Genomic DNA, 25,939 nt, shown 5'->3' with positions numbered 1-25,939 from the left:
CTATTCTAAAAGTTTGCCCCACGAATATTTGTTTAACATTTAAATTTTTATTTACTCAATTAATTGCATATATTACAAATAAAGCATTTACTATCACACAGTAATCATAATGGGGAAGAGCTTATAATTATACTGTTTACATATTTATGCATGTAAATCTTTGATTAATAATTAGAATACAACTATGCGAGTACATTGTTTAAATTTTCAAATGGAATGTACTTGAGTATCAGTATCATTTGACAAAGTTAACCATAATATTGTCATGATTAAATGTTTTGTACATATGCTGTTTTTGCTATTTAATTTTGTTCAGTACATAATTTCCATCTGAATTTTAAGCAACAGTACATTGTGTGTAAAATGATCACTTTAGGTAATAGAATGTATTATGATTGAAAGAATATTCTGAGATTAGCAAGTGTTGTGTATGTGTGTAATTTATTTTGCTTAAGTCTAGTACCTTAAATATCTTATACATATGCTTTTAAAAATTTTGTTAAAACAACTGTGTATGTACAATGTTGTCAGTATGTAGATCTTTTTGAATATTATGACTAAACAACAAAATATTCACCTTAAAAATAGAACTCAGTGTGAGACTGTGAATAACTATTTCTTAGTTTACAACATATAACAGTAAAATATATTCACAGCCAGTAGTATACATCAATTACATTGAAATTAAGAATAGAAGAAGTGAACTTGTTCTCAATACATTTTACATTGTCTTCTATAAAAGATCTTCTTTTGTTAATAAAAGTTATCTTTCAAACAATAATATCCACTACCTACTTACAAAAACAAGATTTACACTAAAAAAAAAAAGAAAACATGAATGAAGTAGCGCCATAAATGTCGTTGTTTCATGTAAAAATTATATGTCACATAAACATGTATAATATCTTTAACTAAAATACGAAATAAATATTATTTTAAAAAAAGTAAAATATATATACATTCATAGGAATGTTGAGATGACATGAGGTACATTATTTCTTACTAAATCTACAATGTTTTCTTTATACTCACTATACGTTACCATCTCCCATAAATAACATTATAGTATGTTCTACAATAGCATATAATGTTCACCCAGAATGATAAATCTGTAGTATTTTGCTACTATAGGAATTAGTGTTAACATAACACTTTTTCTTCAATTACATGGAACATTTTCCAAACCAATAAATGTTATCCATTTGTTTTTAACTAAGTGTAAAACATAAATTTATTCCCTTATCAAATGCAAAGTTTCTCTTTTTTGATTCTCTCTATTGAACTTAATGATGCACATCATTTTTAATTTAAATGCTTCATATTGCTTTATGTGCTAATATAAATATATGTATGTATGTCAACAAACATCACATCGAGTTAATAAAATTTACATGGACATCAATATAAAGAAATATTCAAATATGCACACATTCGAAAAAGAAACATAAACACAAGATTTTTTATGAAAATTAAGACGAATGTGAACACAAGTTGCGTGAACATTGTGTGTACTCAAAAATTTATATATACACCTGAAAATGATTGTGTTTAGCAATATAACATTTTATACATTGTTATGGTATTGTTTGTGTGAATTTCATTTCTCTCCTTTTTAATAAATATCGAATAGATTAATTTATGGATTGTTCAATAACAAATAAAATTTATACATTGTTAATACACAAAATATGCATGAAGTAACAGTAAATTACTCAAATAAAACAAATACCTGTTTTGCACAAATATAATGTTTATACAGACATGAAAAATATTGTTTGTTATGTATAGTGCCTCTAATATTCGTAAATACTTTCTATAACAATGTGATTAAGCAAATATGCAACTGTATCTACTATAAACCTCTCTTTACAAGTGATAACGTATCTTTTCACTATGATCATTGATACATTTGTATTATCCCTAAGTGAAAGCAAATATTTTTCAATTTCAATTCTTAAACTTCAAGCATAAATAAATTATGCAAGTGAAATGTTAATTTATTAATGAAAAATAATGATTGAAAAAAAAAGAAAGAGTTGATTTTAGAAAATGTATGTTAATATTATCATTTTTTTCCAGTGTGTCAAAAGTATAGAATTTTTAGTAAGATAAAAGTATAAAATTGAAAAAAAAGATCTAATAATTTATACTGCATTAAACACAAGTGCTTGTACATTAGAACATAAAATAAATATTAGATATTTCTGCGGCCAGCGCTTATAAATTAGTATAGTCAAATAGGTCTACAGAATATCCTAATATTCTTTCTTATTTTCATATTTGTGTTTGATGTTCAGGTATTAATTTCATTTGCACAGAAATGGAAATCCTTTCCTTTGGTTTTTGGAAATTGATGTTGTTAATGTTGCAACGCAAATGGACAGCTGAATCGGCGCATTTTTCTGTTACATACCTCTATAGAATATACATATATAGTATGTACGTACTTCAGTAAAAATCTAACTACTGGTTTAAAAGAATTTCCACAGTGATGATTAAAAATTAATTGTGCCGATTATAAACTATTTCAATTTTTAATGGATAAATGTGAGGTAAATGTCATCAAAGAATTGACGATGAATATAGAAAATATAAATGCAATAGTCTTTAGAGGTATCTAACATGTATTAGTTTCGAATAACGATGCGCTTACAAGTTAATGTACTCGATCGACTGACCACTTGCGTTGACTACGGTTCATTTCCTCAAACTGTCCTTACTACTTGCTCGGCTAGTTGAAGCTGTGCTAGATTCGCCAGGACCACCAGCACCTCCTGTATCTCCATTGATACTGGATCCAGCAAGAGATGCTGTTGGTGTCACTGGAGCTGAACGTCTTCTCACTTTAGTTAAAGCTTTATCTAATCGTTGTATAAATATGTCCACGTCCGATCTTTTCATTCCCAAAGCAGCAGCAGCAGTCAAATATGGTACTGGATAATTACTATTGTGAGCCCCCCAACCTAAATGTAATGTTATATGGTCAATTTTCAAGTTATTTAACAAAATATATAGAAAGTTTGAATACAAACCTTCAAATTTATGTGAACCAACATGTTTACCTTCTACACCTGTTATTACTCTTGTACCACTAACATTCCGAAGAAATAATATTGAACGTAACATATGAATTTGTTGGAAACCATTATGGTGATTTAAGAATTGAAGGGTCATTCCCATCGATATCGGATTCCCTTTAGTGTCCAACAATCTCTCATCGTACCTAGCTGCTAATTTCCCAAGTTCGTCTTTCAAGTACGAATACATTTCTTTACGTTGTGTTATTAATTGTTTGTAGCCAGCCATTCCTAAACTTAACAATGTTATCATTACGTCCATAATCGAGCTGGCGCTTGCGCGACCAGGATACATTGTTGATATGCGATCTAATAGCTTTTTGTCGAATGAACCAATAATTGCACCACCAACTGGTACCAGAAAATTCTTATCTGTGCTTTGAACAAAAGCATCGACACGACCTTTTCGTGATGCTTCTTGTATAAGATGCATACACCTTGTACTTTGTAATCTTCAAACAATAATACACAATATAGTATTCATATATAGTACTTTCAACATAAAATTACATATATATATCTGTAATTATAATATTTACCCGTATGCATTATTTACTAAATGGGGAATATTATATTGAGTACATAGCGTTGCGATAGAGTCGATAGAGTCGCACGATCTGGGTGCGAAACAACTGGTCGTTGTAAGAACGCAAGCAATGCTTTCACCTAAAGCTGCCATTTGAGATTCGAGTCTTTGCATATCTGTCTTCACTTCATCCCCAACTATTTTTGTTTCAATAACAATTGGTTCTAACCCAGCTGTATATATTGACTTGAAACTTGATTTTTGATCAATTCTAGACCATAGAACATACTTTGCTCTTGGCCTATCTTGTTTAAACGTTAACATACATAATACCAAGCTCATGCCTGTTGCCATTGGTGATAAAAAACAGCCTGCTATACTTTTTACACCTAGAATAAAAAGAATGTTTTGCAATGTAGTGATACGTTACATATAATTAAAATTAAGCAATCAAGAGTCATTATTCTTACCCATATATCGAATTACTTCAAGCACCAAAGCATTTGTTAATTTATACATTAAACTACTTCCAGCAGCCTTTGGTTGCACTTCTTCTAAATCGTTTGATCTACCTATGCCATGCCCCATTCGATAATGCCGTTTTGCAACAATATTTGATATAATTCTAGCCTCACGTTCTCCAACGCTACAATTAGAAGGAAAATTGTTGCTATCCATTTGGGATAGGTCTGAGAGAAATGCTTCTATTGTTGTATCGTCCCAACCTTCTTCTGGCCATTTTTGCTGGTACGAGAAAATGTATGATTAGTAAATCTAATTATTAACAACTTCTGCTATCATTATTACAAAATTTTCATGAGATCTTACGTGTTCAATAAACTGTCTAATAAGATTTTCCCGTGCTTTTTTTGCATTTAGACCTTGTTGTACATAAAGCGAAGGAATAAGCTTTTCTGCTAGACTGAATGCCTGATTATTCATCTTCTCGAATTACCCAATTCTTCAAAATATTTAGGCCACAAATCTTAGGAAGCTTGATGCTTTAGCACACGATTGCTTTTAATAATTCATGTGCATTTATTAGAACAATTTTTCTAACCACAGTTATCTAATATTTAATACATATTATATAACATGAAATAGATGATATATATGTATAAATGTAATATAATATCACATATTGTTAAATGGTTTAGATACATTCGATACGATATATCATCTCTTCAATGGCATAAAAAATGGAAAATGTATGTTGCAAAATAAAAACACAATATTTTAAAATCTTTAAAATTATTTATAATAATATTTATAATACAAACAATACTCTGAACAAGTGTAACATTGTAGAATTTAAAATAATATAAAATTAAAACAAGTAACAGGAAAGCAGTGAGAAAATGATGAGTAGACTGCGGATTTTATGCATTTTTCATATAATTTGTATTCGAATTCAATCTCGAATAAAAAGAAATCTTTGTTTAAAGAAAAATCAAAATTTGCGTAAAGACCCGTAATCTACTTACAAAAAATAGTGTATCACGAAGTAACAACACAAATGTCTTCCAATCATTAAAAAGTGTTCGGTACAATTGAACGAAGGCGATGTTAAACGATTGTGAAGGTTATGTATGTTTGTATCGTTTAAATAACGATAGCCGAGTACAGAAAGAAAATAAAAGAAAAGATAAAAAAAACAAGGAGTTCTATCACAATAAAAATCACGATCGAATCAGTGACGAAAAATAAAGACACACTGTTCAGTTTCAAGTAATAATAGTGTCACGGGGTGGTCCAAAGCGTTGGAGAGTGAAAAATGGGTTGGGCTACGATGAGATTTGAGTGGCGGTGCATCTAGGATCATGCACTACCTGACACATTCCCAAATAGTAGTCCGAGCCGTGATTCGATGCGTTCTATGTTCTGCGTTCTTGTGTTCAACGAAACCGAGCGAGCACGCAGACGGCTCGCTGCGTGGTCATCCGGGTAAACTTCGACGGACACCACAGGGCTGTTAGGTTATGTCGCGTCGAGGTCACCTAAATCGGATTAATTTTACGCAATACAGAGGATGCAACGTAATTGTTTGGCCACGGGGGCCTCGGGACTGCGTCTCGGAGTGTCGTCGGTCACACGATGTGCACCGCGGACGCGTGGAGAATCGCGAAATTCCTTCGATTCGGAATTTTACCTCGAATTATGGCGATCAGACGACAGCGGACGGACGGGTTAAGCACGGCGCTACGAACGAATTTGTCCGCCGCCTTTACAGGTCCAAGTGACACGCGTGCGATTGGCAACTCAACTGTCCGGCAGGTGCATCATTTACTGATAATTACCCTCTTCCTTCCTTGCATTGAAATCACCGATCATCCATACGCTGATACCAATCATGGATGTGTCCGTAATGCCGAATCAACAATTTTTAAGTATGTCATGTGTACCTATTCTATAACACTTTTATACTCGTTAACCCATTAACACCCGCTCTCCCATTTTTATCATTGTCCCTTTTCAACAGTTTCTTACTCTGTATTCTAATCTCAACACGTACATCATTGTTTTCATGTTTGACCCACTTTATTTCTTCTTGATTTTGTTTTTGTTTCGAAACCAAAAACAAATAAAATAATTTTAGTAAATTCGGGTGTTAGTGGGTTAAATGTTTAACTCATAGTTGTCCACATTTTTTATTATCCATCTCTTGTAATCTCTGGCGTAAATATATATTGTCGTTTGAACGTATAATTTGAAACGCAGTTAACGATCATTCGATATGTGTGCGTATATTGCATACATAGTCACCCACACATATATGAATTTATTTAATTCTCCGCGATGATTTCATTTTACATACTATACTGTCATATTAATTGTTTCCATTTAACTATCGCATTTTCTAATTTCTCATTTTACGGTATCATACGTTTAATTTTGAGTGCTTCCTAATTGTTCAAATGTTTCATTAAGATTTGTTTAATCGTTACGAAATTTGTCAGAACTTGTCGATTCTATACTCGAATATTCCAAGTTCTTCGCATCGTACAATATGTCATTCATAAAGTACGGGCTGTCACATGTTACGTAATCATTTCCTCTGAATTGCATACATCTACCGTAACAATGTAATCGTTATTAATGATTTATTTTGGAACAACAGACGTTAATTACTTGCGTTTTAAACTCATCGAGTACAATTTGTTTGCTAAACTGCATAGCATTATGGAAATGGAAATGTCGTATTTCGAAAATATTTGTTCGTTCTATTACAAACCATGAGAATTGGTACGAAGAATAAAGCGAATGGTACATACGTACAAAATTTAACTTTTACATTTACTTTTGTTCACTTTGTCCAGTTTCCTTCTTACTTACTGGAAAACGGTAGATTTGACGAACATCACTTGGGTTGATCAGAGTCAATTTTCGCGCCACGGAAGTTTCGATAGTTTCGAACCACATAGGAACACTTCGATTTTCTATATTGGTATACTTGCGCGGAGGTCAACGCGATTCGGTGAACTGACCTCACAGTGCGTGGTGCGGTTTTCATTGCATTGCGAATTGCGAGGCAGTGTGGAATTAGTGCTCAAATGACAGGTCGTCGTGTCGTGTGTCGGTGTTTAACCTATATTATTCTGACAGAAATAATATTTTGAGTTGTATTCGGATCTCTGTGAATCGTCGAATGTATATTTTCTTAAGAAATCACAGCCTTGTAAGTAGAATGGTAGAAGAAAGTATTCGTGTACCATTGCTTTCAGCTGCTACTACTATTTTCATCATATAAAAATCAAACACTGTTCGTGTTCGATTTCTTAGCCTTGCAAATTGTTTCGATTTCTACGAAAATACAAACCGACAAAAAAAAAGCAAAACACTCGTTTGTGCTTTCGTTCAGTATTTTTTTTCGTGATACAACAATGGAAAGCTCAAGAACGCAGTCTCTTTGCGTTCGCTTTAAATTTGTTGTTATTGTTACAAACTAATCAGTAACATTGTATTCCATGTTAAATACCAATTAAGTACGAAGAAAGTTAATTTTCTTAACTTCGTGTCTCAACTATTTTCAGATCTCGACTGTCTTTTACTTGTTTTCTTCCATTCGTGCAGAACTTGATTACTGATAAGCGTTATCGAAGACGAATCTGCGATATAAATGGACACGCGTTCTGTATTTAATGAACTTTTGATTTATCAATTTTGTGACGTGTTCATTGGACTGATTTTGTCTGCATCGTAGCATTCAGTGATAATTGGACTGCGGAGTTTCACGGGCATTATTATTATTATTATTATTATTAACTAAAACACGGAACTTGAAATTTTTTAACAGGAACGCGTACTTGTCCTGCAATTAATCGATTAATTGACGACTTTTTCGTTTTCCTTATTACTGTTATAGTCAACCATGGAATTGGAAAGTTGCAACTCACATGGCGATCATGAAAACGGACCCAATACTCCTCTACACGAAAATGATCCCAGCGGAACAAGAAAATATTATCGACAAGCTAGTCAAAGGTAAGTTAAACTTTCTTCCAAATATCTGAATTACGATCTGCAATAATTTGTTACTCCATAAATTATAACTTGAACCTGTTTACTGGATGCTTCTTATATTCGTTCGTAATTAATTAATTATCATATTATCATAAAGAGATGGATATTATCGTAAAGCCAACTGCAATTACGATTAGGTAAACTTTAAATGGAAATAACTAATTTATGGCAATAATAATCATGACAATAAAATATGCGATCTCGCGAAGTTTAACTTACGATTAAACACTGGTTGCCGCTTTGATTAGTTCGTTTAAATATATTGCATAGAAACTTGTCGAGTAGTTAATTATCGATCGCTCCAAGATTTTTTTTTGTTCGAGATTACACGAAAGTTTGAAGTCAGAAACTTTGTAAATTGTTACAGTTATAATCGTCGTTATTGATTATACAAAGCATACTACGATAATCGATAAAACAACTCGAAGGGAAAATCGTGAGAAAGTGTTTAAAGTAGCATGTAGTTAGTTTGCCAACGATTATTCCATGAATCTCAGGGTCAATTACTGGCGACAGTGTCAGAAAAACTGTGTGCGTACGTTTATTGCTAAAAGCCTGCTATCTACACATGTACCGCGCAGAAAGCGACCACATTTTCGATGATATTATTCATAAGATGTTCAAGGCCAGCCGAAACCACCTACGCACTGTCAGAAGCGGCTCGATCACATGCACGAAAATAACTTGTTCAACTTAACATTAGAACTACCGGATTGGTTGAAATGACTAATTTTTGCTATCCGGTTTCATAGTCGTTCGAATCGTGAAAATATTTTCTGCCGGACGTTGCTCGAGTTAATCAACTTATTATATTATTGTTCGTTGTATATTATAATATGCACATCCGGTATGTTATCTAAAAAATATAGAACATTCGATTAGTTTGACAGCAATTGGCCACGGTGTTACTAGTATTATTTTGACACGGTCATGATCACGTTCAGGCCTGAGATCATGATCTCGATCGTAATCAAGAATACGAATACGTTTGCGGGCCTGCTGGAAAATTTGCCTCCGACTCGCAGTTTACAATTAGAGCTCGCAGCTCGCAACTCTTCCCCCCGCAGAAGAGATTACCTACGCCCACGGCTTATCGATTCGCTGCGGGGATCCGGTTCCAAATTTCTCCTTATTTCCTCCGGTATTTCCCCTGTATTTCCTCCGCATTTCCGAGCATAAAAGAGATCGTTGAAATTTTGTTACGCAACGATGACCGTCGCGCATTATCAAAACAAATTCGAACATATTCGCATGTCGTCGGAAACTCTATCCGACCAAAGGAAGGAAAATAATTTCAAGTTTTGTTCCGCGGTCTTTATTTTTGATTTTTGATTTTTGATTTTTGATTTTTGTTCCTTTACCGACAAAGTATAATATAGAAACGATCCAGGTCTGAGTTAGGCGAAGATTAAAACCCATTCAGAATTTCCCCGTTTACACGGTGCAAGAACACAACAAGACAATACACTGCAAGATGCACTTCTCATCGCATCGAACTTCTCCCCTTTTTATTGTATGGTAAAATGGAGTTGTCTCTTTCTTTCATCACTGACGACATTGCCCTCGCTCTGTGTATTTTTCCTTCCTGCCTATTATCGTCACATGAATGACCCCTGCAACCTTCTTATCTTTGTTGCTATTCCGGCCAAGTATTTGCCAAGTATTGTGTCGGCTGCGAGCGAAGCAGCCCAAAATCTTCATTAGCAATCGATCACTACGTCGTCACTGTTCGCATCGCCGTGCTGCACGCAAAACACGCAAAAGTGTGAAACATCGTCGGACCAGTGATTTCGTTATCAAGTTCTCCCAACTGCTTCACGATGAGCCGCCGAAATGTGGACGAGCTCGCGCCTCTAATCAAGACCGGTAATTTTTTCTTTCAATTTGTATTCTGCATTTCGTTGAGATTCATTTGACGAAGATCGTACCCACCGAGGGGAACATAGAACGTAGAATATTGAAAATAGATGATAGAAAATGGAAAATAGAATACGGACGATATCAAAATAATATTTGCATAATTATGTATCAATTCTGTCCAGAGATATTTCCACCATATGTCTACTGTTTATTTGCTTGCTATTTTCCATTGAATCATTTCGATCTATATTTGATTTCTCTTCGTTCGTTTATCGTTCTTACGAAAAAATGAATTCCAAGTCGTCATTCAGAGTCGCGAACGATGTACAAACTAGCAAAAATAAATAGGGGGAAACTCTACACCCTGTCACGAAGCAAACATTATCATTAGTTGAATCGTCTTGACTTCGTTTGAAACGTCTTCCGGTTGACTCGAGCTAAACCAACCCGGCCAGTTAATCATGAAATTGAAATGTTGTTGAAAGCAGGCTGGAAAATTCAATTCTCGGATGAGCCCGACATCTTTCCTGGGGAGTCGTTTCACCCGTCGATCCTCGGTTTTGATTTGAATGCCATGACCAGGAACGATCGTAGCGAGCAGGACCTGGATTGCTACAACGAGGGCGACAGACAGGGTACACGAACTGATAAACGCGAGTTAGGCCACAGGTAATTCCTTTTTCCTTGTAGTTTTCGTTGTCGCGATCATTGTTGGTTTCCGTTTCCGTGAGAAAAAGAAAAGAAAAGAAGAAGTGGACAAAATCGTTTTGGTCCACGGAAAATGAACTGGATTGCTACAACGAGGGCGACAGACAGGGTACACGAACTGATAAACGCGAGTTAGGCCACAGGTAATTCCTTTTTCCTTGTAGTTTTCGTTGTCGCGATCATTGTTGGTTTCCGTTTCCGTGAGGAAAAGAAAAGAAAAGAAGAAGTGGACAAAATCGTTTTGGTCCACGGAAAATGAACTGGATTGCTACAACGAGGGCGACAGACAGGGTACACGAACTGATAAACGCGAGTTAGGCCACAGGTAATTCCTTTTTCCTTGTAGTTTTCGTTGTCGCGATCATTGTTGGTTTCCGTTTCCGTGAGAAAAAGAAAAGAAAAGAAGAAGTGGACAAAATCGTTTCGGTCCACGGAAAATGAACCGTTGCGGGACCAGAAACTCGTAATTGGCTGACCTCGTTAGAAGGGATCAGTACGAGGTAGCTCGGCGAAATGAAAATGAAAACAAGTGCTCGGCCGTCAACGTAGGATACGGTGTCCCATAACCGAGAGCGTGCCTCGAGAATATAGGAAATCCCTGAAGAAGAAGAAGAGAACAACGGCGTATCTGATCGGGAAAACGAAACGAAGGGAAGATCCACCGAAAAGATTCGGATTTCTTTGTTCTATCTTCGTTGCCCGTTTGCTCGATAATAACGTGGGCGTACGACGTTGCGCGTGTGCGCAACGATCTGCCTCTGCACATCGCGTCGAACGCAGAGCATGTATACGGAACGCTTCGAAATAAACCGTTGGTAGAACAGTGTACAATTTTGTATTTCGTTTTGTTATTTCTAAAAACGGGATTCGTTGTTCTCGAGATGACCTGTCTGAACCAGTCCGAAGTGATGATTTACCGCTTAACGTTTATTCCGTCTCTTCTATTCTCGATGATTGTTAGCGCCGAAAGACCGACTCCCGATAACAAAGCCAGAAATAAACGGCACCGTATCGCCTTGAATACGGACGAAAACACTAAACACGTTGCAACATACGGAATGTTGCAACTAGTAACTGTCCTGCGGCAATCTGTCTCGACCTCGACGCGTCGTTCGCCGCGCGCTGCGTGCAGCGTGCAGCATGCATTTTTAGGAAGAGCAATCTTTTTTTTCAGGGACAGTAACGCGTTCGCACCGCGCTTCGCGTCTCCCTGGAAATCCACTGCGTTGATTTCCCCGAACGCGCTCGCTCGCAAATTAATCGTGCTTTTTACGCCGTACCGGTTTATTTGGGTTACTCGATTTATTCGGAACAATGTGTTTCCACCTAGCGAGCATCGTCGAGCGTTTCCCTCGAACTCGTTCTCTCTGCCTAGAACCTTCAATCTGTATCGAACCAAAGCTTCTTCCTTCCTGAATGACGCACGTGTTAATCCTTTCGCTACCTATAAATTACATTAGCTCATTCGTTAGATAGATAAATACTTTTCTAGATACCCTCTTCTTTTTTAAATAGATACTCTTTCTATGGAACTTGAAGCATTTCCAACCGCATCCCTTGTGTAGTCACAATGAATGATTCCTGTAAATTTTCAATCTCATGAATATTTCATGCCTCAACCGTGTAGGAGTCGCGCGCGAATGTATTTAGATCTATTATTATACAGGGTGTACCGAAAATCTTGGTACATCTGTCCGGATAGTGATTCTACATGGAAAAATAAGTCGAAGAGAAAAGAACATTTTTTCACTTAAGGCTTCGTTTTCGAAAAAACTGAGTTGGTAGATGCGTCGAGTTCGCGTGGCGTGTAGTACGACGAGAAATAGAATTCATATGTCATGGTCAGAGGCGCCGCTTGGTTCCTATTGAATAGTATTATTTTTTCAATTCAATTTTAAATGAAAAAATTCAATATATAATAATATATTAAATAATATTATATTATATATATTATAATATATGTCTAATATATAATAAATATATAATATATATATATATATTATAATATATATAATAATATAATATATTTATATATTATTTATATATTATATTATTATATAATATTATTATATATATATTAAATTAAATATATAATAAAGAAATGTTATTCGTTTTTTCGACTTATGTTTACACGCAGAATCGTCACCTGTACAGTTGTACAACGATCTTCGATACGCCCTGTACAGAAGTGTTACACAGCTATTAAAACGCGCCTGTCATTCTGATCATTTTCCGGATTCCAAACCGACCCGTCACCGTAGAGGCAATTAAAGAAAAAAAATTTCGAAGCGCCCGAGAGCACGTGCTGAATCGCTCGTGGTCATTTTAAGGAATGAGACACCAAACACCAGATTCTATAGTACTATCCGGGCGCCATCGTTTTCTCGAAATACGGATACGATTCGCTTTTGCCGCTGGTCGACCCGTTCGGTACGTAGCCTGTGCAACGAAGAGCACGCTTCGGTACAAAGTTCAAAATCGTAGCAACAATATATAGCCAGAGGTATTCGGTTTCAGTGAGTAATTCTGCGCTCTGTAGATTGAAAACAAAATGAGGGAAGAATAACATATCGGCGCGATGAGGATGCGGCACGGTAGAAGAACCCTGTCGCGTAAGTGCGTAGGCAAGGTATCAATGTCTCTGAAACGCGTCACGTTCTACCATACATATATCGTCCCTGGTGGATATGACGTATTCCGAGGCTCTCATCCATAGATCTATCTTCTGGCATGCATACGTCAATAGATTGGATCGATGCGTGGGTCTTCTGCTGCGAGCGACAGTACCTGTTCCACCTCATTTGACCAAGTACATTGTTGAACACATTGTCTCGAACGATCAAGGGTGAATCGTGTTTTCAGGGGATCGAAATGCGTGTAGGGTGCTCTTGCAGCTAGTGCAATCTCTCTTAGTCGTCGGATTAACGGTCCGTAGACGACGCGACGAAACTTGGGAAAAATTGTAAATCGATTGTTCGTTGATATCGGAAGGCTATCGACACAATTCTTTGGCTAGACCGAAAAAATTGGGTTATAGAGGAGATTCGAGAAACTGTTGCAAGAACGATGGGAGCAACTTATTCTGGTCACTGGCAGAAAACCCTGGCAATATGTCTGATAGGTATTAATTGTACTGTCGCAACATGGACACGTGTCGTTCGTCAGTGTCATCGGGTGCATCGAACAAAACGAAATGCGCCGGGGAAGTGTGTTCTCGGTGAAGTTCAGAAATGAATTTTAACGGATCAGAGCGTGTTTTTGGTCTTGTAGTCGTCTCTCGTCGCTGCCGCTGCGTCTCAACCCACGAATTAACCCGTTTTAGACGGAGCCTCGAACAACAGAAATTTCGTTGAGACACGTTGTGTCGTGTCGACCACAATTCAACGATTGCTCACAGTGCCTTTTATCTCGCATCGTGACTGCAGATCGGAACGCTGACGCGATTCCTTATCGTGTCGTAACTTTGTCCTGGAAACACTTACACGTACTATTCTGAATCACAACTTTGGGAATTTGCTGATCCTTTAAGTAACTCCATATCTGGAACGAAGACGTTCTAGCTGTTCCAAGCTGTTCTGAACCAAGCAGTTAGAAATTATAAATAGAAATAACGAACTCGCTGCCAAAAACCGTGGGCGTTACTCCCTTCGAAAAATTCGTAATTGCGTTACCTGCGCGATCGACAAGCTCTTGGATGCTTGACTCTTGACACCGGCAATTCGAAACATTTAAAACAGTTAGATCACGGAAACGATGCCAAGAAAGAAAACGACAATGTGTTCGTTTTCGTTACACAATGCTGGACGGTGCACCACTGACCTGTATCATGCAACGAACAATATTTTTCTTCGCGATGTTTACCCTCGGCGAGGAGAAGCGATCCTGGTTACGCTTCTTTGTCGCCGACATCTGAAATTGAAACCGAAACTGAAGCTGAAGCTGAAGCTGAAACCGAAACCGTAACTGAAACGATACAAACGATCCTCGCTGTTTCTTTTCTATCGCAACACTATATGGAACATGTAAACACTTAAATACACGGCCAGCAAATAGCCGGAGTGAAAGTGCAGAGAACGCATGCCTTAGCGCCGTAGCCGCAGATTCGTGTTTAGGCCGTATGTACATCCTCGCTCGATGCTTGACCGACTTAACCAAAAGTCGATATCGTGAACCGGGAAGCGAAAGAGGCTCTGGGTTAGGTGTCTGAGCGATTTAACCCTTTGCGCTATAACAACGAGTCAGACTCGTGACGAACATTCGTCGTCTCTTCTGAATGAAAATAGAATTTGATTGTTCTGTTATCAAAATCTAGGGTCCAAAGTAAACGAAGACATATAAAAAATACAAAAATTGTCTCGTTCTATCAGGACAATGATCGAGGACAAAGAACAACTCATCAAGGTAGCTGCGAAAGAAATCATAGTGCAAGGGGTTAAACAGCGGCCAAACGAATAGAGCCGCGACGGCGGTCGGAAATTGGCAGTTGCCGCATCCAGAAACAGAATCGCACGATCCATCTTTTCGTAATTGTTGAAAGCTATGTAACATCATCGGCCCGACCTTCCACGCCGACGCGACGAAATCCGCGGGAAAATATCTCGAATTCCGAACATCCATTGTTTATCGCTGCTGCTGTCCAAAGTCGGAACGCGCCTTTTGCCTAAAAACTCACAAATCGGCTCGATATCGACAATATCATAATATTCCACTTGTGTCCGACGCGAAGACATTCCCGGTTACAGCGTTTCTCAATCGTGATAATGGATCGCCGCGATGTACTTTATCTCTACATACGTTTCGTAGAGCGACAGCCGTCGAAACTTTCCGAGTATCTGCGACCTGCGATTTCGTAACTACATACTTCAGATCGAAACTTTAAGGAATATCTCTGCTGTTGCATCGCGCCGAAAGGTCGAATTTGGCGGTTCTAATTTTAGCTCTAGTTTAAGCAGGTAGTTTCCTAGTGTGCTACATATGTATATGAATCGCGATTACCAAGGTGACGTGGTTCGGGCCTGTGTGTACCCGCGGCAACTCTGTGGCCCACTGCACATGATTTCTTTCAACGTTCCTCAAACCCCGAAGTTGTTGCACGCTCGACCTTGCATTTCAAAAATAATCGATGTCCTCGCGTACGGCAAAAAATGGGATACTCTCGCAATTCTCGATTTCTTGATGTTTTTACGCCCTCGTGTCTTTGGCTCTTTGTTTCTCGATTTCTCTATGTATACGTCCGACGATATCATATAATATAATATATAATATAATTCTATATATATAATATATTATATAATATATAATTCTCTATATATATAACATATATAATATATAATTCTCTATATATATAATATATATAATATATAATTCTCTCTATATATAATATATATAATATATAATTCTATATATATATATATATATATATATATATATAATATTCATATATATAATATAATTCTGTTTAACCATGTTGCATATTATTCACAGTGAGAAAACAAATGCTGTCTTAATGTGGGTAACGCTCGCGTTTAGGTGAAAAGTGACTGACGCAATTTCAATGATCGTTTCATGCATTGATTAACCCAGCCATCGGCCGAGAACCGGGATTTTTCTCTGAACCGACTGTTGCGAAACTTTGCTGAGTTCGTTGCCATTATAAACTGTTCGATGCATGTCTGTTTCGTGATATTCGTGACCGAAACACCTCGTATTCAAGTTTATCCACGAAGTTACTTTGTCAACGAACGCGATCATCTGGCGCAATAAGTAGATAAGTACACGACACGTCTGTTGCCCGGGCCGTTGCACGCAACCTATTCACGGGACAAAGGGGATTGTTCGTGAAACGGTTAAACCCTTACAGCGACATTCGAACAAATGAATAATCGCGCGACAATTATCCGAACCGCGAATGCCAGGCAATACTTTCCCTCGCGTCGCGTCGCTGGATTTGTTGCAACACCGTCGTTCGCAGCGAGGATCGCTGCTCGTTCGAGCGTGTGCCGCGCTTCCATGCCGAAAACGGAAACAATAATATCGCTGGTAAAACTGTTATTGTGTAATCACGATAAATGGCGGTTCATAGTTCATCGGTGGCGCGAGCTATGCCACACGCTTTATTCTCTTTCGGTTTACATATTTCCAAAGGCAAACTGTTAAGCGATAGAGGAGACATGAGAAAGCAGGAGAAGACCAGCCGGTATTATACGTATGCACATTAATTAACACATTAAAGGCGGGGGATCTTGACGAAAGTATGCTAGGTAACGCGGCGACCGCCCCGCCGCGTTTTTCGTCCTAGAGCGGGCGATATTTTGTGCAATCATAAACAAATTTACACTTAAAAAAGTTTATTCAAACTCTCTTAAAACTAAAAGAAATATTAAAAAAGAACTGAACACTAATTACAAAAAATGTTTCAAAGTACATATTAAATCGTAGTACCACGACTCCCGCCTTTAATGTGTTAATACGAAGCGTTAATTGTCGTCGTACGCTTTGTGTTGGAACGAGATACCGAAAGGAAAACCGGCCGATTCGTATTTTCTCGATGAACATGTAACGGATAGAAAGAATGACTGAACACTGTCTTATTGTTAATACATGTCGATATATACCCGGAAGATGATTACTCCTATCGGTACGTATTAGCCGAGGAGTCGGGCACTCGGTAAGTCAAGGATCAGTTGACGTTTGATCATCGCGCGGATCACATCGTATATTTCTGTCTCACGCGAGTTTACTTGTGTATCGAATAGATGTCTTTCGACTGGCAACCGCGAGATTCTTGCCTTCCATCTGTATCTGGATTTTGTAGCAAGTGCAGTGGCTTGCTACGATCTTCGAAACTTTCTTCGTGCAACCGATAGATCAATGAAAATTAATATAACTTCGGACTGACGGGCAAGTAAAAACTGGACGTCAATTACGTAAATTCGATTGTTTACCGATTGTTCGGCAAGTAAGACCATTTTCATGACAGCTTTCGGTTACGTGATCATTTACATTTGTTGATTGTGAAGAACATAGCGTCGCGTTCGCGTAGTCTCAAATACTTTCACCACCCAAGGGTGGTATAATAAATAATTGCTATAAGATAAATAATCATAATATATCATTATGACGAAGTAGTAGATATTAGTGATTCAAATTCTCTTGCAAGGCCCGGGTAATATCAATCGTGAAACCATGAAACAGATTCTTCGGCGAAGTTGATCGTATCCGAATGGAATAACGTTCTTTTATATCCTATAGAATTGACGAATATCGGCCGTTAGAGGACGTGGAAAATTTGAATCGAGTAGAACTTCTGATCTCGGTCGTGAGAAAGATTGGTCGAGATAGTGTAACTAAATACATAGCATCCGTGGAACGTGGGATAGCTTCTTTGTAGATACTGCTCCTTGTGACAGACATCCCGTCTACCCAATGACATTGACCTTCGTAGCTTTTATTCAGTCGTTAACAGAGCCTCCCCCCTCTCTTTTTCTGAGCTATAGTTAATTTAGCTATAGCAATTGTCGAGAAAATTGTAGAACAATTTGAACAGTAAAAGTAAATTGCTGACAGCGCGACACGCCGCGTCACGAACATTCGTGTCTTAATGTCCAACACGGTAGCACATTAACTGCATTCGCCCACCATAGAAAATTCCAACGAATTTCTTATGACGCTGTATCGCTTTCACTCGAATCGCATGACAATTTTCGTGCGCTGATTAGCATCGAATTTCGGTTTTACCAAATACTGTTTTTTTATCGATTGACCTGACAGGGACTTGCTCGTATCGATCGCACAGGGTGCCGATGATTGTTTGAAAATAGTGAAAATTGTGAAAAATGTGGCTGAAGGACGCGAGTGATGTCGTATCGGCTGCGAATATCGCGAACTCGCGATGCTGTGTCCAAAACGAGTAAGTTTTTCCCACCCTCGTATCATTCACTTCCGTTTCATATATTATTCTTAATTCGCATAAATTCTACTTGATCGATGAATTACCGCCAGTTTTTTTATTCACGATTACTTCACGATTACTTCACGATTTGTAAACGAATTCTTGAACACCTGTAGATTTTTTTTGTTGACCAATCGATTACCGATATAAAAGAATTGCTATTGAACACTGTTATCTAACAGATTATTGATTATATTGATCAAGTTAGAACTTCGCGAATTGAAATCGATAAATGTAGCAGTTGGTTACAACCTGATAGATGGCCGGTATTGGCTATACGGAAGACAGGTTGTTGATCCGCACAATAAGAAGATCAAAGAGAATCAATGAACAGTCGCATATGATTAAAGTACTGATAAAACAGATTCAATCGTCGTTCTCGTAGTGCAAATCAGCGTCCAATTATGTTAAACCTGAGCCTGTAGGTCAGATACGAATCTAAGTACAGTGGCGACTATATGTATATGTACTTATGAACGCTTGCAAAACGTTATAACGTTTTTAAAACTGGATTAAATGACTTGAATTTTTTTTTAGATAATGGAGGAAATAATCTACTTTCAATTTTGTTATCCGAGCCCATAACGAAAATTTAAAAATGCATTATTATTATTATTATTATTATTATTATTATCATTATTACGAGTGCTATTACTGTCAAGATAAATACAAATTTAATGATTTCACAAAAATGAAACATTTTACGATGCGAGAAATTTAAGTTAACATTGAATTTATCAGAATGCAGATGAATTGTTGTACGAATTATCAGTATTGCCACGAAGTTAAATCAATAATAACAATTGAAACATAACCGTTAAACTTGAATCTTCCTTGTAATCTTATCTGAATAATTTGTTCGTTTATTCGAAAGAAGAATGTCTTCTGATGATAGTCTGTCAACGCTTCGAAGAATTAGCGATTCCGAAATTATGAGGCTCCCAGATATATCTGCGATTAAACTGGTCGATTTGGATTCTGACATTTTTACAAAGGCTAGAAGCATTGCCGTAAACAGGTTCGAGTTCGAAGAGGTCGTTGTGATTCAACGATCCCCGGAATATTCTGAAATATTCTTTGAATGCGAACACATGTATGTATATTCGTGTTGTTTGCTTCTGTTTCAGAATTTTTGTCAACCGTAGTCTCCATTTAGAAAACATCAAGTTCTATGGCTTCGATATGGATTACACGTTGGCAGGTAACTCGCCTCATAATTGAAGGACGTCATGTGTTATTCGCATAATAGTGTGTAGAATATAAAATACAGAGTACAGAAGATTTCAGTGGACGTTTTAAATGTTGTAGAGTACAAATCGCCACAGTACGAACAATTGGGTTTTACGTTATTGAAGGATCGTCTTGTGTCGTTGGGATATCCGCAAGAGATCAAGGCGTTCGAATACGACCCTAGTTTCCCAGTGCGAGGATTATGGTTCGACACGCTTTATGGGAATCTCCTCAAAGTGGACGCCTATGGAAACATCTTGGTCTGCGTCCACGGTTTCGAATTTTTGAAACAGTAATTATTACGTTCACGTGAATAATATTTTGATCTCTCCAAGATTCGAGTCACGATGCCGTGGAAACTGGAATTACTACAAGTAATTTTCAACTAGCGTGGCGAGAAAACTGTAGCCGAGTAGATTGTATCTAACTTCATTTTCGTTATTTACGCTCCCCCAACCCTCTCTATTAGAACTCTAGTAGAACTTAGCGGCACAATTATTTCAGACGAAGTTTCTTCTTTTTTTCTTTTCCTTTTGCAATGTTCCAGTTCACAAGTATACGAGCTTTATCCGAACAAATTTTTACAATTGGACGAGTCCAGGGTATACGTGCTCAACACACTGTTCAATCTTCCCGAAACGTATCTACTAGCGTGCCTAATCGACTTTTTTACCAATTCGCCGCAATACACGCGAGAGAAGACAGGAGTGAAAGAGGGGGAATTGACAATGAGTTTCAAGAGCATATTCCAGGATGTTCGAAACGCGGTCGACTGGATACATCTTCACGGTGACCTTAAGTCGAAAACCATCGAAAACTTGGACGAGTATGTGAAAAAGGACGAAAGGTTACCAATGTTCCTTAACAGGATCAGAGAAAGCGGGGCGAGAATATTCCTGTTAACGAATAGCGATTACGTTTTTACCGATAAGATTATGACTTATCTGTTTGACTTTCCTCATGGAGCGAAAGTACGTGGTCAGATAGGTCGTTGTATATGTTCGATCAACAAAAACTATGCTTCCAATATACTTAAGGTTCTTTCTTTGTTCATAGTCCGATGAACCGCATCGGAATTGGAAAACCTATTTCGATACTATCGTGGTTGATGCTAGGAAACCGTTGTTCTTTGGTGAAGGTACGATTTTGCGACAAGTAGATACGAAAACTGGTGCATTGAAGCTTGGAACCCACAAAGGCCCGCTTCATACGGGTACGTTGTTATGCTTGGCCATGATCGGAAAATAATTGATTATGGTAGTAAGAAAATGGTTTCCTTTGAACACAGGAGAAGTCTATTCGGGAGGTTCGTGTGACGTTTTCACCGAACTGATAGGAGCTAAAGGCAAAGATGTATTATACGTCGGTGATCATATTTTTGGTGATATTTTGAAGAGTAAAAAGATCAGAGGGTGGAGAACATTTTTAATAGTGCCTGAATTAGTTCAAGAGCTTCACGTCTGGACAGACAAGTGTCAATTGTTTGCCGAATTACAGAATCTAGACGTTATGTTAGGGGAAATGTATAAGTGAGTCTCAAAATCGGCAAAATGTGCAAATTTTGTATATGTAGTAATTTGCTATATGCATTTTATTCTAATATCTATGTTATATTAAATTTCTCTATATCTTCTCTGTATTTAGAAATTTAGATAGCAGCACAAAAGAAAAGCCCGACATTTCTAAGCTCCGAGCTTCTATAAGAGATGTTACGCACAAAATGGATTTGTCTTACGGCATGATGGGTTCTCTGTTTCGAAGCGGAAGTAGACAAACCTTCTTTAGTAGTCAAGTAGTTAGGTATGCTGACCTTTATGCAGCAACTTTCTTGAACCTGATTTATTACCCGTTTTCGTACATGTTCAGAGCACCCGCTATGTTGGTAAGTGAAAAATCAGCTCGTCCTTACCGGTAATTTTCTAATTGATTTCAAACTGATTTATTTTTTTTTTCAGATGCCCCATGAAAGCACCGTAGCCCACGAGCAGAGATTCGTAATGGAAACACCAATGATCAGTCGGTCCCGAACTTTTAAACTCAACGATGAAGAAGAAGAACCAACCAGACCATCCGTAAGTGCCAACCTCATGTTTCTCGCTTTGTTTTTCAAAAAACCCTGTTATTGCTGTTATGTATGCAATGTCCAGAAGACGTTGTACGTGGAGTGTTCGAACAATCAAATTCCACACGCAAGGCCTGAAACTCCGCGCAATGTAACGCATACACACGACGAAGACTGTAGCGACGAAGACAGCGATTCCCAGAAGCAGGCGAACCATGTAAGATCATGCTCAACCCATGCTAATTGTAAATGAATATTTCTTTTTTCTTTTCTTTTCTTTTCTTTTCTTCCATCGCCATTTCATTATTGTTACGTTTCGTTCTTACACTTTTTAATAATTCAATCATATTATTAAAGGATTTTATACGACCCTGCTACGTAAACGGAGTACTCTAAGATCTTGATCGGATTTATTGAATGATACGCTATACTTCATTCCCGCATCTATTCAACTATTGTATAACTTTATTAGAACACACTCGGCACGGTTTTCTTACACCGTGTCCCCTACATTTTGAGGTCTTTATCGGAGTCATTGATATATTTCAAAAAATCTAGGAACGTATATGATTTCTCTAACTAAAGTTGCTTCAGAGTTGCATCCTTATATTTGATATTGCTTCATTCACGAAATATCAATCTTATACATATTGTTTTTATGATCACAACACTATCGTTACTATAATAATTCCAAAAACGAATGCAATATACATATAGGTGTTAATACATATATTCAAACTGAATTTATAGTGATTTGAAATGGCTCTTAAAGTTGCAAGTTATGAATTATTGCAAACAGCAATGTATATTATTAGAGTGCATGTTAATCTACAGCCCTTGTTGATTTAGATCTATATTTATTCGAATTGAAATTCAAAGGAAATTGTACAAGTTGTATACAAATTTATCTTCGATACGATAATTTAGTGATTCTTGTGTACGTTAATAAATTATTATTTTTATTATTTGCAAATGTCTATATTAAGAATATTACAATAGACCATCATAATATTATTAATATACATGTGCAAAGTATACATTAATTAACGAAGAAGGCAAAAAATAAAATACAAAACGTATTAGTTGTTAATGCTTTCGTATTAATCAATAATAGTTCTTTTTTAAATGACAGACAATAGTAGCAATACTTGATTGCTCATTAAAGATAAAGTAATATTCTTTGATTATATGTTAATTTAGATGTACATGTTTCTCGCACAATTGAGATTCTTTTAGAAATATTTTTTCGGTTGTTAAAGAAATCATTCAGCTAGACATTTGCAACTACGTGCCGTACGTTTTTGTATAATTAGACTCATGCAACACATTGTAAGTTGTTACAAACATTATATAAGAATACTAAATGTTATAAACATTGAGGATAGAGTAAGTTTGAGTATTAGGCTAGTCTTTTTACATGAAGTTTTAGCTTATTGACGTGATGAGAGTAAGAACGTAGAATTAAGTTAAAGGGAAAAATCAATCAAATTGTTATCATTGTTATATGAATTGCATGAAGAATGCATAAAACATGTGCTCTTATTCAACTATATGTATGATTAATTCGTATTGACTAGCTAATGATATAAGATCTTGTTATTATGACAAGATATTTTGCATGAAGAAGCAATTAGTGGGTCTTGTAAAAATACAGATAATATACAATTTTTGTATAATTTTATTTTTAAATGAGATAAACGAGGTAATAAATTTGTTGTTCAGAAAAATGCAATTAAAATAATCGCATCTCACGAGTAGGTAAGCTAAAAATTTCCTTTATTTTTCAAAGTGTGTATATATACATATATTATGAAGGTTGTTGAAGATTCTGGACTGCAGTAAAATAAGTAAATAGTTGTATTTATTTATTGTAAAATATACATCGAAGTATATTTGTTGGTTGGTGCTAGTTTTTTTCCACACGATAAAGATTTCGTTTCTCTTGAAGATGCGAGCGTACATGAACAGGAATTACTCTTCGTATACGTATTAAACAAATGTGAATATTAAGCCTTGTTATCATATGGCATAATGGTAAAATATGATTCATGTATCGATTAAAATAAATATACAACGATTATAATTGTTATATTTATTTAAACATGACTAGTGTTATATGTAAAAATTGTTATATTCTTTAACAGCATTATTAATAAACAATGTTTTGTCTTTACTAATATTAATAGGTATCACATAAACTGAAATATTTTGTTACATTAGCAAATCTGCCAAGTACTCTTCAAACTCCTCTTCCCTGGTCTTTTCCAAACAGTCTGCTGGTTTCTCTTTCCAAATTGCCGATTCATCTTTTTCCACTTGAGTGACAGATTCTTTAGTGTTATTTGTCAAGTCGTCGTCTTCGATTTTAATAGTTACAGCAGATGTACTCGGTATATCGGTCTGCGCTTCTAGATTTTTTCCCAATCTCTTTAATGCTTTGTGTCTCTTCGCTTCCTGTTTTTGCGATCGATAATTTAATTTTGTCGAACATTCAGGGCACAATCCTTAAATAGCAAATTATCAATGAAAATACATAGATTAAACACAAATCGAATGCTATAAATAAATATCGCTTACTTAATTTCACAAGAGCATTCTTTTTCTCCCCGTGTTCAACATAACCAAAGTTTACCTCCCAAGATCTAAGATCCTCATTTGTGTTGCATCTTTTGTTTCCACATTCAAATTGGCCTTTTCCAACTATTACTTCCTTCTCTGTTCTCCATCTTAAGGCAACCTGTTAGATATTGATCTTTACTATAGGTTGACATAAAATTAATTATTTAACAAGTATAACAATCACATACCTTGTTTTGCTTGTAATATAATAAATCGGCGATACAGTATTCTTTAAACAATTTATCATAATACTTTTTAGCCAAGCGTGCGCCCCATGTGTCTGGCTCATCATTATTCTGATCCCAAAGAAATTTATGGTTTTCTTTAATAACGTCATAGTCTGTCTTATCTCGGGACCTCGAAACACAGGCCGAAACGTCAAGAGCTGCTCGTTTTAAGGTTCACAAAGTTATCATTTTTCTTCGTTGTTTATGAATAACAATAATTATTTACAAAAGGATTTTTCTTGTAAACAATTAGTTGATTAATAATTATTGAGGTCATCGAAAGAAACTTTCGTAGGTTAACCCGAAATATTAATATTTCCCCATACAATAACGAAGAATAGTATAAGTGCAAGAAAATGAAGTACCAAAAATACGATCAAATTTATTTTAAATCAATTAGAAAATTTAACATACGTGTCGCGTTTTAAAGATGATATGGACCCTCCATGCAGTGTCAAATAATCGTTTATAAGTTTCTTATGTCTGTCATAAGCAGACAGATAAGCATACGCTGGAAACATTTCCTCTTGTCGAAATAATTTGAAAATTTACTGTATTTTGGCGATCTGATATAGTCAATTGGAGTATTAATTGGAATTCATACACACAACACAATTAACCGACATGTATTCAACGCAACGCAACGGTTATCCATACAATATGTATGCACACATTTACGTCTCACATATATGTATGTTATATATATACTATTTGCCTACAACTTTTTAAACAATATGTTAAACTACTTATACGTATTATAAAATACTATAAGAAATACGTACATCTACTTTAAAAGTAATTACAGATATTCGCGTAATTGTATCTGTAATTCCCATTGATTCTCATTAATTCTCATCGTTTACATCGACAATCAGTAATGTCCACAAACTACGGGAGTACAAAACGAGGGGCTACTCCCTGGTCAAATATGCGATTGCAATTTGCAACTTCCGTAGCCGTAGCATGTTCGTGAAGGACATGGCGCGCGAAATTACAAAATCCAGTAAAGCGTACTCAACCAACAACAAGTTAATGGGTACAATTTCACATTAAATTTAATTTTTTAATTTCTTCTCAGAATTGCATAAGAGTTAAAAAGATATTTCTCCGTCTCCAAAATCAAAATTGGAAACAGTAGTATCTAAACATAAGAGAATT

General features: G+C 36.4%; 3 protein-coding genes across 13 annotated transcripts; 1 reads left to right on the top strand and 2 right to left on the bottom strand.

Annotated features, from left to right (window-relative positions):
- Positions 1-27: 27 nt before the first annotated feature.
- SecS (Sec synthetase) lies at positions 28-5,840 on the bottom strand. 3 transcript variants are annotated; one of them, XM_033468709.2, is made up of 6 exons: positions 5,753-5,840; positions 4,432-4,620; positions 4,074-4,347; positions 3,617-3,992; positions 3,033-3,529; positions 28-2,963 (listed from the first exon to the last, which is right to left on the bottom strand). In XM_033468709.2, exons 2-6 carry the CDS (start codon positions 4,543-4,545, stop codon positions 2,698-2,700), a joined length of 1,527 nt encoding a protein of 508 aa, XP_033324600.1. In that variant the 5' UTR covers positions 4,546-4,620; positions 5,753-5,840; the 3' UTR covers positions 28-2,697. The 3 variants fall into 3 exon arrangements, with proteins under 3 accessions (XP_033324600.1, XP_033324596.1, XP_033324595.1); XM_033468705.2 differs by lacking the exon at positions 5,753-5,840 and adding an exon at positions 5,433-5,573; XM_033468704.2 differs by lacking the exon at positions 5,753-5,840 and adding an exon at positions 5,088-5,171.
- On the top strand, positions 5,698-24,018 carry Nt5b (5' nucleotidase B). Of its 8 annotated transcripts, none has more exons than XM_033468696.2 (11): positions 5,698-5,877; positions 7,967-8,085; positions 19,771-19,844; positions 19,952-20,165; positions 20,421-20,844; positions 20,930-21,086; positions 21,162-21,402; positions 21,518-21,755; positions 21,829-21,945; positions 22,024-22,152; positions 22,293-24,018. In XM_033468696.2, exons 1-11 carry the CDS (start codon positions 5,698-5,700, stop codon positions 22,329-22,331), a joined length of 1,932 nt encoding a protein of 643 aa, XP_033324587.1. In that variant the 3' UTR covers positions 22,332-24,018. The 8 variants fall into 8 exon arrangements, with proteins under 8 accessions (XP_033324587.1, XP_033324586.1, XP_033324593.1 ...); XM_033468695.2 differs by having other exon boundaries at positions 22,021-22,152; XM_033468702.2 differs by having other exon boundaries at positions 5,851-5,990; positions 22,021-22,152.
- LOC117219536 (protein FRA10AC1 homolog) lies at positions 24,013-25,704 on the bottom strand. 2 transcript variants are annotated; one of them, XM_033468734.2, is made up of 5 exons: positions 25,564-25,704; positions 25,196-25,502; positions 24,743-24,911; positions 24,513-24,672; positions 24,013-24,439 (listed from the first exon to the last, which is right to left on the bottom strand). In XM_033468734.2, exons 2-5 carry the CDS (start codon positions 25,300-25,302, stop codon positions 24,147-24,149), a joined length of 729 nt encoding a protein of 242 aa, XP_033324625.1. In that variant the 5' UTR covers positions 25,303-25,502; positions 25,564-25,704; the 3' UTR covers positions 24,013-24,146. The 2 variants fall into 2 exon arrangements, with proteins under 2 accessions (XP_033324625.1, XP_076382796.1); XM_076526681.1 differs by having other exon boundaries at positions 25,196-25,681.
- Positions 25,705-25,939: the final 235 nt, after the last annotated feature.

Source organism: Megalopta genalis, chromosome 15, assembly GCF_051020955.1.
Source record: "Megalopta genalis isolate 19385.01 chromosome 15, iyMegGena1_principal, whole genome shotgun sequence".
NCBI classification, from domain to species: Eukaryota; Metazoa; Arthropoda; class Insecta; order Hymenoptera; family Halictidae; genus Megalopta; species Megalopta genalis.
The sequence above is the reverse complement of the archived record's forward strand: the minus strand, read 5'-3'. Positions and strand labels throughout refer to the sequence as shown.

Coding starts and splice junctions, on each gene's coding strand:
- SecS (XM_033468709.2), bottom strand. CDS start 4,545: ATGAATAATCAGGCATTCAGTCTAGCAGAAAAGCTTATTCCTTCGCTT. Junction 3,993..4,073: donor TGAAGTAATTCGATATATGG/GTAAGAATAATG, acceptor TTTTTATTCTAG/GTGTAAAAAGTATAGCAGGC. Junction 3,530..3,616: donor TTAGTAAATAATGCATACGG/GTAAATATTATA, acceptor TATTGTTTGAAG/ATTACAAAGTACAAGGTGTA.
- Nt5b (XM_033468695.2), top strand. CDS start 5,698: ATGTGCACCGCGGACGCGTGGAGAATCGCGAAATTCCTTCGATTCGGA. Junction 8,086..19,770: donor TATCGACAAGCTAGTCAAAG/GTAAGTTAAACT, acceptor CTTCTGTTTCAG/AATTTTTGTCAACCGTAGTC. Junction 21,087..21,161: donor CAAAGGCCCGCTTCATACGG/GTACGTTGTTAT, acceptor CTTTGAACACAG/GAGAAGTCTATTCGGGAGGT.
- LOC117219536 (XM_033468734.2), bottom strand. CDS start 25,302: ATGTTTCCAGCGTATGCTTATCTGTCTGCTTATGACAGACATAAGAAA. Junction 24,912..25,195: donor TCATCTTTAAAACGCGACAC/GTATGTTAAATT, acceptor CTGTGTTTCGAG/GTCCCGAGATAAGACAGACT. Junction 24,673..24,742: donor TATATTACAAGCAAAACAAG/GTATGTGATTGT, acceptor AATATCTAACAG/GTTGCCTTAAGATGGAGAAC.